The sequence below is a fragment of the Neomonachus schauinslandi genome, chromosome 2, assembly GCF_002201575.2.
Source record: "Neomonachus schauinslandi chromosome 2, ASM220157v2, whole genome shotgun sequence".
Classification (NCBI taxonomy): Eukaryota; Metazoa; Chordata; class Mammalia; order Carnivora; family Phocidae; genus Neomonachus; species Neomonachus schauinslandi.
In genome coordinates, this window is record NC_058404.1 from 35969422 (window position 1) to 35983598 (window position 14177).

The window sequence follows — 14177 nt, forward strand, 5'->3', positions numbered from 1 at the left end:
TCCCCTTTCTCTTCATCTGGCCAACACTTGTGGTTTTAGCCATCCTGACAGGTTTGAGATATTATCTCATCATGGTTTTGATTTGTATTTCCGAAATGATGAGTGGTGTTGAGCATTTTTTCATCTGTTAGCCATCTGGATGTCTTTTTTGGAACAGTGTCTGTTCATGTCTTCTGTCCATTTCTTAATTGGGTTATTTATTTTTTAGGTGTTGACTTTGATAAGTAAAGTCTTTGTAGATTTTGGATACTAACCCTTTATCAGATATGTCATTTGCAGATATCTTCTCCCATTCCATATGCTGACTTTTAGTTTTGTTGATTGTTTGCTTTGCTGTGCAGAAGGTTTTTATCTTGATGAAGTCCCAATAGTTCATTTTGGTTTTGTTTCCTTTGCCTGTGGTGAGTGTCTAGTAAGAAGTTGCTACGGCCTAAAACAAAGACATTTCTGCCTATGTTCTCCTCTAGGATTTTCATTATGGTTTCCAGTCTCACATTAAGGTCTTTCATCCATTTTGAATTTATTTTTGTGTATGGTGTAAGAAAGTGGTCCAGTTTCATTCTTCTGCATGTTGCTGTCCAGTTTTCCCAACACCATTTGTTGAAGAGACTGTCTTTTTTCTATTGGATGTTCTTTACTGCCTTGTTGAATATTAGTTGACCATATAGTTTTTGGTCCATTTCTGGGTTCTCTGTTCTGTTCCATTCATCTGTGTGTCTGTTTTTATGCCAGTACCATAATGTCCTGATGACTATAGCTTTATAATATAGCTTGAAATCTGAAATCATGATGCCTCCAGTTTTGTTTTCTTTTTCAGAATTGCTTTGGCTATTTGGGGTCTTTTGTAGTTCCAGACAAATTTCAAGATTGTTCTATTTCTGTGAAAAGTGCTGGTGGTATTTTGATAGCGATTGCATTAAATATGTAGATTGCTTTGGGTAGTATAGACATTTTAACAATGTTTTTCTTCTAATCCATGGGCATTGAATGTTTTTCCATTTCTTTGTGTCTTCCTCAATTTCTTTCATAAGTGTTCTATAGTTTTGAGAGTAGAGATCTTTTACTTCTTTTTTTTAGAAAAGGTTTATTTATTTATTTATTTGAGAGACAAAGAGAGAGATCACATCTGGGGGGAGATGTAGAGGGAGAGAATCTTCAAGCAGACTCCCCGATGAGCACAGAGCCTGATGTGGGGCTGGATCTAACAACCCATAAGATCATGACTTGAGCCAAAACCAAGAGTCGGATGCTTAACCAACTGAGCCACCCAGGTACCCCTAGGTATTTTACTTCTTTAGTTAGATTTATTCCTAGGTGTCTTATTGTTTTTGGTGTAACAGCAAATGGGATGGATTCCTTGATTTCTCTTCCTGCTGCTTCATTATTGGTGTATAGAAATGTAACAGATTTCTGCACATTGATTTTATATCCTGCGATTTTGCTGAATTCTTGTATGGGTTCTAGTAATTTTTTGGTGGCATCTTTTGTGTTTTCTACATAGAGTACCAGGTCATCTGTGAGTAGTGAAAGTTTGACTTCTTCCTTGCCAATTTGGACGCCTTTTTTTCTTTTTGTTGTATGATTGCTGTGGCTAAGATTTTCAGTACTATGTTAAATAGTAATGGTAAAAGTGAACATCATTGTCTTGTTCCTGACTGTAGGGGAAAGGCTCTCAGTTTTTCCCCGTTGAGGATAATATTAACTGTTGGTTTTTCATATAGTGCATTTATGATGTTGAGGTACGTTCCATCTATCCCTACTTTGTTGAGGGTTTTTATCATGAAAGGATGCTGCATTTTTTCAAATGCTTTTTCTGCATCTATTGAGAGCATCATATGGTTCTTATCCTTTCTTTTATTAATGTGGTGTGTCACATTGATTGATTTGTGGATGTTAAACCACCCCTGCAGCCCAGGAAAAAAAATCCCACTTGGTCATGGTGAATAATCCTTTTCATGTAATGTCGAATTTGATTTGCTAGTATTTTATTGAGAACTTTTGCATCTATATTCATCAAGGTTATTGGCCTGTAATTCTCCTTTTTAGTAGGATCTTTGTCTAGTTTTGGAATCCAGGTAATGCAGGCTTTGTAGAATGAGTTTGGAAGTCTTCCTTCCACTTCTATTTTTTGGAACAGTTTCAGAAAGGTAGGTATTAACTCTTCACATGTCTGGTAGAATTCCCCTGGGAAGCCATCTGGGCAGGACTTTTGTTTGTTGGCAGATTTTTGATTACTGGTTCAATTTATTTACTGGTTTTGGGTCTCTTCAAATTTTTTATTTCTTCCTGTTTCAGTTTTGGGAGTTTGTAAGTTTCTGTGAATTTGTCCATTGCTTCCAGGTTGCCCAGTTTGTTGGCATATAATTTTTTATGGTATTCTCTTACGATTGTTTTTATCTCTGCAGTGTTGGTTGTGATCCTTCCTCTTTCATTCATGATTTTATTTATTTGGGTCCTTTCTCTTTTTCTGTTTGATAAGTCTGGCTGGGGGTTTAACAATTTTGTTAATTCTTTCAAAGAACCAGCTCCTGGTTTCGTTGATCTACTGTTCTACTGTTTTTCTGTGTTCTATATCATTGATTTCTGCTCTAATCTTTATTATTTTCCCTCTCCTGCTGGATTTAGGCTTTATTTTCTCTTTCTTTTCTAGCTCTTGTAGGTGTAAATTTAGGTTGTGTGTTTGAGACTTCTCTTGCATCTTGAGGAAGGCCTGCATTACTATATACTTCCCTCTTAGGACCACCTTTGGTGCATCCCAAAGGTTTTAGACTGTCATGTTTTCATTTCCATTTGCTTTCATGTATTTTTAAAGTACTTCTTTAATTTCCTGGTTGACCCATTTATTCTTTAGTAGGATGTTCTTTAACCTCCATGTATTTGTGGTCCTTCTACATTTTTTCTTGTGGTTGACTTCAAGTTTCATAGCACTGTGGTCTGAAAATATGCATGCTATGATCTCAATCTTTTTGTACTTTTTAAAAAAAGATTTTATTTATTTATTTGTCAGAGAGAGAGAGAGAAAGCACAAGCAGGGGGAGCAGCAGACAGAGGGAGAGGGAGAAGCAGACTCCCCGCCAAGCAAGGAGCCCAATGTGGGGCTCGATCCCAGGACTCCGGGATTGTGACCCGAGCCAAAGGCAGACGTTTAACCAACTGAGCCACCCAGGCATCCCTCAATCTTTTTGTACTTGTTGAGGGCTGATTTGTGACCCAGTGTGTAATCTATTCTGGAGAATGTTCCATGTGCACTCAAAAAGAATGTATTCTGCTGCTTTAGGATGAAATGCTCTGAATATATCTGTTAAGTCCATCTGGTTCAGTGAGTCATTTAAAGCCCTTGTTTCCTTTTTTTTTTTTAAATAATGCTCCTTGCTTTTTCTTTTTAATTTTTTTTATTAACATATAATGTATTATTTGTTTCAGGGGTACAGGTCTGTGATTCATCAGTCTTACACAATTCGCAGCGCTCACCATAGTACCTACCCTCCCCAATGTCCATCACCAGCCACCCCATCCCTCCCACCCCCCCTCCACTCCAGCAACCCTCAGTTTGTTTCCTGAGATTAAGAGTCTCTTATGGTTTGTCTTCCTCTCTGGTTTCGTCTTGTTTCATTTTTCCCTCCCTTCCCCTATGATCCTCTATCTTGTTTCTGAAATTCCTCATAACAGTGAGATCATATGATACTTGTCTTTCTCTGATTGACTTATTTTGCTTAGCAAAATACCCTCTAGTTCTATCCACATCGTTGCAAATGGCAAGATTTCATTTTTTTGATGGCTGCCTAATATTCCATTGTATATATATATACCACATCTTCTTTATCTATTCATCTGTTGATGGACATCTAGGCTCTTTCCATAGTTGGTAAAGCCCTTGTTTCCAGTTGTTGATCTGTCCATTGCTGTGAGTGGGGTGTTAAAGTCCCCCAGTCATATTGTATTATTATCAATGACTTTAAGTTTGTTATTAGTTGATTTATATAGCTGGCTGCTCCCAAGTTGGGGGCATAAATATTTACAGTTGTTAGATCTTGTTGGGTAGAGCCTTTTATTATGATATAGTGTCCTTCTTCATCTCTTATTACAGTCTTTGGCTTAAAATCTAGTTTGTCTAATATAAGGATTGCCACCCCAGCTTTCTTTTGATGTCCATTAGCATGGTAAATGGTTTTCAACCCCCTCACTTTCAATCTGGAGCTGTCTTTGAGTCTAAAATGAATCTTTTGTAAGCAGGATATCAATGGGGCTTTTAAAAAAATCCATTCTGATACCCTATGTCTTTTATTAGAGCATTTAGTCCATTTACATTCAGAGTAATTACTAAAAGATAGAATTTAGTGCCATTGTATTACCTGTAGAGTCACTATTCCTGTAGATTGTCTCTGTTCCTTCTTGTATTTGTTACTTTTGGTCTCTCCTCCCCTCTCAACAGGTCCCCTTTAATATTTCTTGGAGATCTGGTTTAGTGGTTGTGAACTCATTTAGTTTTTGTTTGTCTTGGAACCTCTGTCTCTACTTCTATTCTGAATGATAGCCTTGTTGGATAAGGTATTCTTGGCTGCATATTTTCCCCATTTAACATGTTGAATATATCATGCCAGTCCTTTCTGGCCTTCCAGATCTCTGTGAACAGGTCTGCTGCTCACCTTATGTTGTTCACCCTTGTAGGTTAAGAACCTTTTGTCCCTAGCTGCACTGTGAATTCTCTCTTTATCTTTGTATTTTGCAAGTTTCACTATGGTATGTATTGTTGACTTTTGTTAATTTTGAGGGGAGTTCTCTGTGCCTCTTGGAGTTGAGTGCCTCTTTCCTTCCCCAGTTTAGGGAAGTTCTCAGGTATAATTTGTTCAAATAAAGCTTCTGCCCCTTTTTCTTGCTCATCTTCTTCTGGGAGTCCTATGATATGGATATTATTTTGCTTTATGGTTTGCTGATTTCCCTAAGTCTGCCTTCCTGATCTAATAGTTTTCTTTCTGTCTTCTTTTCAGCTTCATTATTTTCCATAATTTTATCTTCTATATCACCTATTCTCTCCTCTGCCTCTTAAGTCCTCATTGTGATTATATCCAGTTAGTTTGCATTTCAGTTATAGCATTTTTTTCTTTTAATTTCAGCCTGACTAGTTTTTAGGTCTTTTATCTCTGCAGCAAGAGTTTCTCTGGTGTCTTCTATGGTTTTTTCAAGTCCAGCTAGTAGTCCTATGACTGTTGTTCTAAATTCTTGTTCAGATATATTGTTTATATCTGCTTTGAGCAAGTCCCTGGCTGGGATCTTCCTGACCTTTCTTTTGGGGAGAATTCCTCCATCTTCTCATTTTGGCTAAGTTTCTATCTTTTTCTGTGTTATAAAAGCTTGTTATGTTTCCTGCACCTCAGATTAATGCTATATTAAAAAGAAGTCATACACTGTCCAGGGGCTGGCACTTCAGAAAGTGTTTTTGGTGTGTGCTGTGTGCACTCTGCTGTTGTGTTTTGGCTGCCCTTTCCCATAGGTCAGTCCTCTGCAGAGTTCCTCCTTGCTTGCAATGAGGAGTGTTTGGAACTTTATCTAGGTGTGCTTTGATTTGTTTGTTAAAGTAAGCCTGGACAAAAAAAGAAAAAAAAAAAGAAAAACACCCCCAAAACCCAAAAAACTTGATCCAAAAAAAGCCTGATCCAAAAAAATAAGAGAAAAGGAAAAGGAATGAAAAAAACCAAATGGGCAATCAAAAACTATTAGTCTGATTACAAGGAAAAAGAGGACTGATCCCCCCCCCCAAAAAAAAAGAAAAGAAAAAAAAGAAAGGAAAGGAAATGTAAAAACAGTCTAACAAACAAAACACTATAAGCCTGATTCCAAGAAAGAAAAGAAAGAAGAGGGGAAAAAAAGAATAAGGAAAAGATAAAAAAAAAGATAAAAGATAAGAAAAGATTAAAAAAAAAAACACCCCACAGCCTGGTCCTATTTGCACCAGAACTGAAGAATTGAAGGGGATGCATTGAAGCTCTGTAGATCAGTAGACTTGGTGCCCGCGGTGTCCAGCCTGTGTGGCTCTTCTGGGGCAGAGGCCCGCTGCACTGGCTCAGAGTCAGTCCTGTCCCATTGAAAATGCATTTGCCAATCGCAGGGGGCAGGTTTTGATGTCAACGGCTCCTTCCTCCGCTGGGGCTGCTGTGTTGCTCTCTGAAGTCCGACCGTGTTGGTGGTGAGGGTGAAATGGTGCCACGCCACTCTCTCATACCTGGACAGGATATCTCACATTTTATGCTGTTCAGGAAGCCCTCACAGAAATGCAAGGGCCGTCAGCACCCCTGGCACCACAGCTTTCCTGTGTTTTATTTTGGCATGCAGCTGGGATTCAAAATTCCAAAACTTAAGGGACCCAGCACCACAGGGATCCACTCCCTTCTTCAGATTAGAGCCTCACTGTGCTCTGACTAGTGCCCTTTGTCCCAGAAAAAAGTCCCAGAAAAAAGTCCCACATCTGCGTGGTGTGCAGAATATATGGTGTGGCACCAGGAAAAGCAGAGACCAGGTTCTCCATCCTCTGCATGCTCCTTTGTCCCCTGCCAGTGAAAGGCCCTTTGCTGGCGCCCAGAGGGTCTTTCGTCCTTGGAGAGGCAATACACCCTTTTCCAAATGGACTTCAGGAAGGGGAACAGTTTCTCTCAGTGCATTGCAGGAGATCCCTACACCACTTTGTGTGCTCTCTGGCCACCGTCCTCCTTCTCCCCAGAAGCACATGCCACAGTTCCCCTCTGGCAAAAGTCTCGCACTTCCAAAACCTGAGACTGAGCTCCACACTGTTTGCAAAAACACCTGCCACACTCAATTCCCCTGGCTCCTTAGCCTGTGGTCCGTAGAAGTTTTCTCGTGCAAACCCAAGGCCGCACTCTCTTAAGCCTTCTCAACCTTTCTCTCCCCATGGAAAGGGTTTCCTACCCTCCTCAGCACAGCACTTTTTCTCTCCCCCAGTTCACTTCCACATGCCTCACAGCTGCCATGCTATCTCCCTTCAGCTGTTGAGACCCTTCTTCCAATCCTCAGATTAATTTCTGGGGTGTTCCAAGTGATCTGACCTCAATACAGCTCTGCTTGAGGGACAAGGAAGGCCCAGGGTCCCCCTATTTCTCCACCATCTTAACTCCTCCTGGCTTTCTTTTGATGTCCATTAGCACGATAGATGGTTCTCCATCTCCCATTTTCAATCTGCTGGTGTCTTTAGGTCTAAAACAAGTCTCTTGCAGGCAGCGTATAGATGGATCTTTTTTTTTTTTTTTAAATCCATTCTGATACCCTATGTCTTTTGACTGGAGCATTTATTACATTTGCATTCAGAGTGATTATTGAGAGATGTGAATTTAGTGTCACTGTGTTACCTATGGAGTTGGTGTTTCTGGTAATGTTCTCTGGTCCTTTCTAGTCTTTGTTGATTTTGGTCTCCCCCCACCCCACTCCAAGGGTCCCCTTAATATTTCTTGCAGGGCTGATTTAGTGGTTGTGAACTCCTTTAGTTTTTGTTTGTCTGAGAAACTCTTTATCTCTCCTATTCTGAATGACAGCCTTGCTGGATAAAGTTTTCTTGGCTGTATATTTTTCCCATTCAGCACATTGAATATATCTTGCCACTTTCTAGTTCAGACATTTTACTTATATCTGGATTGATATATCTGGCCATGAGTGCTATTTCCTGTTGTTTCTTTTGAGATGAATTCTCCATCTTGTCATTTTGTCCAGAAAAGAAAAGTAGAAAAAGAAAACAACAACAACAAAACTAGATCCTGGGTGTATTTTATAGTCTGCTTGTTAAAAGAAGGTCCATCCAAAAATAAATAAATAAACAAGCAAACAAATAAAAAATATAAAATATATGTAAATAAAAATTAAAACAAAAACAAATAAAAAAGGAATTAAAAAAATTAAAAAATGAAAAAGTAATAATAAAAAAAACAAAAAGGAAGCTAGATCCTATTTCCCTTAGAGCTGAAGCTCTGTAGCACTCTAAGATCAGTAGACTTGGTGTGTGCAAGATGTTTGTGCTGGTCTTCTGGGGAGGGGCCTTGTTGCCCTGATCTCAGGTGGACTTGCCCTGGTGGGGATGTCTCTCTAGGGTGCAGGGGGCTCTGGCCTCCACTAGGTGGCTCGGTTTTGCTCCCTGAAGGCTTTCAGTGCTGATGGGCTGGACGAAAATGGCAGCCCCCGCCTCTGCCACCCGCCCTCTAGCCCTAGTGCTGAGAGTTTATGCCCCCAACTCTTTAGGAAGCCCTCACAGAAGAACAATCAATCTTGTGTCCCCAGCTGCCCTCAGATCCCTGCCTTCACCTTGCCTGTGTCTGAACTGTTTCATCTCTGGAATGTGACTGGGTTTCAGAACTCCAAATTTTAGGGACTCCCCTGGTGCGGACCTGCCGCGCTCCCGTGGGGGAGGGTCTCACTGCACATTTGCCTGTGGCCGGCCTGTGCCAGGGCGCAGCCACACCACGGCGCAGCAGTTCAGAGTTCATGGCGGCGCCGAGCAGAGAGCCGGCAGCACACTTGCTGCCCTCAGCCGGAGTCTCCACTCCTATGCCTGAAAACAGAGCAGCACATCTGCGCCACTTGTTCTTGTGACCCCAGAAATCCTCAGACCGCCCTGTCCGCTCCTGGGCTTCTAACACTCTTTGCCCCCTGAGCACCTTTAAGCCAGGCACAACGCGGGCAGTGGCGGATGTCTAAAATTTCAGATTTTGTGCTCCTCGTGGAGCACAAAAGTGGCTTATACCGCCTTGCGGTAGTGTCCCTAAGCAGGACTCTCCTGCGCATTACCCACAGTTCTCTCTCTCCCAGATCAGCTCTCTGCGCCGCCTGTCTTCCAAACGGCGTTGCTTTTCTACTAGTAGACTTGCAGTTTTCTCTCGACCTCAGATTGATTTCTTGGTGTTAAGAATTTGATAATTATCTAACTGTATTCGAGGGACGAGGCAAGCTTAGGGCCCCCCTACTCCTCTGCCATCTTAACTCCTGCCCGCAGGTTTATATAGTGTTCTACATTTTTTTATTTGTGAGTAGGTGTTGCAGGATTGCAAGGTTCTTGTCTCAGGGAGTCGAAGAATGAATCTCGCAGACACAAAAGTGAAGTGAAAGTTCTTTTTTTTTTTTTTCCAAATGCTGTCAAGTGCTAGCCTTAATCTCAAAAAAATGGTAGAGAGCATTTCCCATTTCCAGTGGGAAAGTACCATTACTTTTTTCTATCACTTAATTTCTCTGTCTCTGAACCTAGAACTTAGGCTAGTTATATCATAGTTTCAGTAAGCATTTATAAAATAATTTGGGAACAAAGCTAACATTGCATTAGAATTCAAAGTATAAAATCTCAACAAAATAAATGGAAAAAATTCTGTATAATTGATTACAAGTAATCTTGGGAACACTTGTTCTTAAGAACTGCTGTTTTGGGGAGCAAAAAGGTGAATAACTTGGGATGACATATAGTTGACTAAAAATAGTTTCCAGAGCCAAAATATCATATAGTTTTCAATTAAAATTTTCCTCACCTTTCAATTCTGGTGATAGTATTATCAAAACTTATGGTTTACAGTAAAAAATTTATTAATATTTAATAGTAAATATTATGTAATGTTCAAAGATTAATTTGGGGGTAAAAAAATATGTGAATTTGAAGTCTTAAACGACTGTGTGTGAATGCTGATCCTGCTAATTTTCAAACTGAGTTTTGTGAGGTTTTTAGCTTTTCTGAACTTTAGTTCAATTTCTATAGAATGCTGGTGACAATACCAATCTCCCTGATTTGTAGTGAGGATTAAATATTCAAGTATCTAAAATATCCAACTAATAATAGGTACTTAATAAATGTCAGTTTTCTCCTTGTCTGATAGATTTTTACTACATATTGAAAGTGACTCATCTTATGGAAATATTCTCTGAAGTTATCTTTATTAGTGATATGTGGACATAATGATATAAAATTTTGATTAATAAACAGTTTCTCTGAGATCTGTGAGAAAGCTCAGAATTAAGCACAGTATGTTTAATAAAAGTTTTTTGTTATTATGAAAAACCAATAGACAATTGATTCTGTGTTTGCTAAGTACTGTACTTGTGATAAGTAATACCAGTAATAAAGATGATAAAGTTCCTGCCTCAAACAACTTACTGCTTAATGAATCATCTGTCATGTTACATATGTACTACAAACCTGTGAATAAATAATGAAAAAAAACATTGAAATAGAAACGATTCAAACTTTCAAAGATAATTTTATACCTTCATAATTTTATAATGGTCAGGGGAAAGACTGAGGGAGTAGAAGAGAAGTTTGAAGAATTGTTGATATATATCTGGGAATTGACATAAATGGATACAGGGTTTTCTCCATTCCTAGGCAAGAGACATCATATACATGTATAAATATTTTTTTCTATATACAAGAATTTATATACAGTCATGCCCAGAAACTCAAAATTTTCTCTTAGGTACATGTAGTTTATAATGTATATAAAAATAAAGTTAATCTATTCTTAATTTTTTTTATTGTGGAGGAACACTTAACAGGAGTTCTTTTAAAATTTTAAATGTGCAATACAATATTGTTAACTATAGGTACTTGTTGTGCAACAGGTTTCTAAAATGTACTCATATTGAATAACTGAAACTTTATACCCATTGAATAACTCCCTGTTTCCACCTCCTCCTAGCCCAACAACCACCATTATACATGGTACAAACTCTGCATCCATGAGTTTGACTATTTGAGATATATATGTGAGATCATGCAGTATTTGTCTTCTGTTACTGGCTTATTTCACTTAGCATAATGTCCTCGTGGTTCATCCATGTTGTTGCATATGGCAGGATTACCTTCTTTTCTTAAGGCTGCATAATATTCCATTGCATATATATTCCACTTTTTTTTTTTATCCATTCATCTGTCAATGGAAATTTAGGTTGCTTCCCTATCTTTGCTATTGTGAATAATGCTGCAGCGAACATGAGGGTGCAGATATCCCATTGAGATCATGGTTTCAGTTATTTTGGATATATACCCAGAAGTGGGATTGTGGGATCATATGGTAGTTCTATTTTAATTTTGTGAAGAACTTCTCTACTGTTTTCCACAGTGACTGCGCCAGTTTACATTCCCACAAACAGTATACCAAGGATTCCAATTTCTCCATATCCTTGCCAAATCTGATCTTTTTAATGATAATAGCCATCTTAACAGGTGTGTGGTGATATCTTATTGTGGTTTTGATTTGCAATTCCCTGATGATTACTGATTTTGAGCACCTTTTCATTTTCCTGTTGGCCATTTATATGTATTCTTTGAATAATCTATTCAAGTCTGTGTCCATTTTCTAATTGGCCTGTTTGAGTTTTACTATTAAGTTGTACTTAATTTTATTTGAATAAGGACATGTATCCCAGTGAATAAAATCACAGGACCTACCCAGGAATAATTTTGACCTCTAAGCACTTGTTATAAACATTTATCATTACCTATTAAATTTAACATTTTAAAATTAATTTATATTATATAGAGTTGTGTTTTCAGAAGTGTATTGCCAATGACATTGTATGGATTCACCTCTAGGCGATCAAGTGGTATGAAGACGTTTAGCAGTTGCAGTTTGAGTGACTTTGAAAATTTCATTTCAAATATGGGTGCCAAATGTCTTCAGAATAAGCCACAAATGCGAAGAACCATGGTAGCAATCTGTGGCAATGGCAAAGTGGAGCTAGGTGAAGCGTGTGACTGTGGTACTGAGGAAGTAAGTCTGATAAATAGGAAAGTTAATTAATAAATTTATTGTTTTAGCTCATCTCTTTGTCAAATATGTATATATATATCTGTGTATCTCAAATATGACTGAGTACCATGACGAATATTTACAGTAAGTGAAATCAAGTTTGAAATATATACAAGAATATACCATATAGATGTAGGCTGAAGGATTTTGAACAACTATAAAAATGTACTCCTAAAAATTATTGCTGATGGGAAAAATAGGAGTCTAGAATGAGCTTTTGTATTCTAAACTAAGTATATAAGATCTTTCCAAACCTGTACTTAACCTCTGGATATTTTATAAATGTTTTATTGAAGATTAATGTGTCAGCCGACCATCAAGTATCTTTTAGGGTATTATTTCACAATGGAATCAGTAATATGGTAAGGTAAGGCTATTAATATTATAGTCTGAACATAGGGTGATTTTAATTATTCACTTGGTAGGGAAGCTCTGAAAATATAGTGAATGCAAAAGGTCCAGATTGTAGTACTTTTAGATAATTCAGTATTTGCAGCCATACTGCAGATATTGTACATTTCCATGATTACAAGATAGATGGAAGTGATATTAGGGTGTGATACATATATGGGTCTGAATATACTTGTATCCATACCACACTGTTTTGATTACTGTGCCTTTCTAATATGTTTTGCTATTTGATAGAACAAGTCCTCCCTCTTAATTCTGCTTGCCTGCCTGCCTGCCTTCCTTCCTTCCTTCCTCTTTCTCTCTCTCTCTTTCTTTCTTTAATTTCTTAATTTCTTTTTCTTGTAATTTCTTTCTTTTAAAATATAATTAACATACAGTGCTATGGTAGTTTCAGGTGCACAGTATAATGATTCAACAATTCTATGCATTTCTTGGTGCTCATCATAATAAGTGTTCTCTTAATCCTCTTTATCTATTTTCTCCATTCCCCTGCCCACTCCCCTCTAGCAACCACCATTTTTTTCTCTATTTTTTTGTCTTTTTATTGTTGTTGTTGTTGATTTGTTTCTTAAATTCCACATTTGAGTGAAATCATATGGTATTTGTCTTTCTCTGACTGACTCATTTCATTTAGCATTATATCCTCTAGGTCTACCCATGTTGTCACAAATGGAGGGATTTTATTGTTTTCTTTATGGCTGAGTAATATTCCATTATACCTATCTATCATCTATCTATCATCTATCTATCTATATTCCATTATATCTGTAGATATAGATATAGATATAGATAAATCTCCCACATCTTCTTTGTCCATTCATCTATCATAGGATACTTGAGTTGCTTCCATATCTTAACTATTATAAATAATTCAACTATAAACATAGTGGTACAAATATCTTTTTGAATTAGTGTTTTTGTTTTCTTTGGGTAAGTACCCTATAGTGGAATTATGGGTTTGTTTGATATTTCTATTTTTAATTTCTTGAGGAGCCTCCATACTGTGTTCTATAATGGCTACAACAATTCGCATTCCTAAACATTGCATGTTATTTTTTCCCACATTTTCACCAAGACATGTTATCTTGTGTTTTTAATTTAGGCATTCTGACAGGTGTAAAGTGATATCTCATTATGGTTTTGATTCGCATTTCCCTGAGGATGAGTGATGTTCAGTATCTCTTCATGTGTCTGTTGGCCATCGGTATGTCTTCATTGGAGAAATGTCTATTCAGGTCCTCTGCCCATTTTTTAATTGGATTTTTTTTTTTTTTTTGGTGTTGAGTTGTATAAGTTCTTTATATATTTTGGGCATTAACCCCTTATTGGATATATAATTTTGCAAATATCTTTTCCTATTCAGTAGGTTGCTCTTTTGTTTCACTGATGGTTTCCTTAGTTACACAGAAGCTTTTTATTTTGGTGCAGTCTCAGTAGTTTAATTTTGCTTTTGTTTCCCTTGTCAGAGGAGACATAAATGGAAAAATATTATGTCAAAGATATGTCAAAGAAATTACTGCCTATGTTTTCTTCTAGGAGTTTTATGGTTTCAGGTTGGTCTCACATGTAGTTTCTTAATCTACTTTGAGATTATTTTTGTGTATGGTATAAGAAAGTTGTCCAGTTCTTTTGCATGTAGCTCTCCAATTTTCCTGACATTGTATGTTGAAGAGACTGTCTTTTCCACATTGTATATTCTTGCCTCCTTTGTTGTAGATCAATGGCCCATATAAGTGGAGCTTTAGTTCTGAACTCGGTATTCTGTTTCATTGATCTAAGTGTCTGTTTTTGTGTCAGTACCATACTGCTTTGATTACTATATAGTACTTTGTACTATATCTTGAAATCTGAGATTGTGATACCTGTTCAGGAAACATCTGATTGTCAGTTTTGTCTGATCTAGAAAGTCATGTGAATAGAATGATGCAGCACATTTCCTTCCTTCCTTCCTTCCTTCCTTCCTTCCTTCCTTCCTTCCTT

The 14177-nt window shown here is 37.7% G+C and overlaps 1 protein-coding gene across 1 annotated transcript in view; it reads left to right on the forward strand.

Annotated features, from left to right (window-relative positions):
* Positions 1–14177, forward strand: part of LOC110573134 (disintegrin and metalloproteinase domain-containing protein 32-like) — a 191288-nt gene that overhangs the window by 111890 nt on the left and 65221 nt on the right. Inside the window, exon 12 of the mRNA XM_021681555.1 lies at positions 11570–11747. Within this exon, the coding sequence (XP_021537230.1) occupies positions 11570–11747 (178 nt within the window). The remainder of the gene's footprint in view (positions 1–11569; positions 11748–14177) is intronic.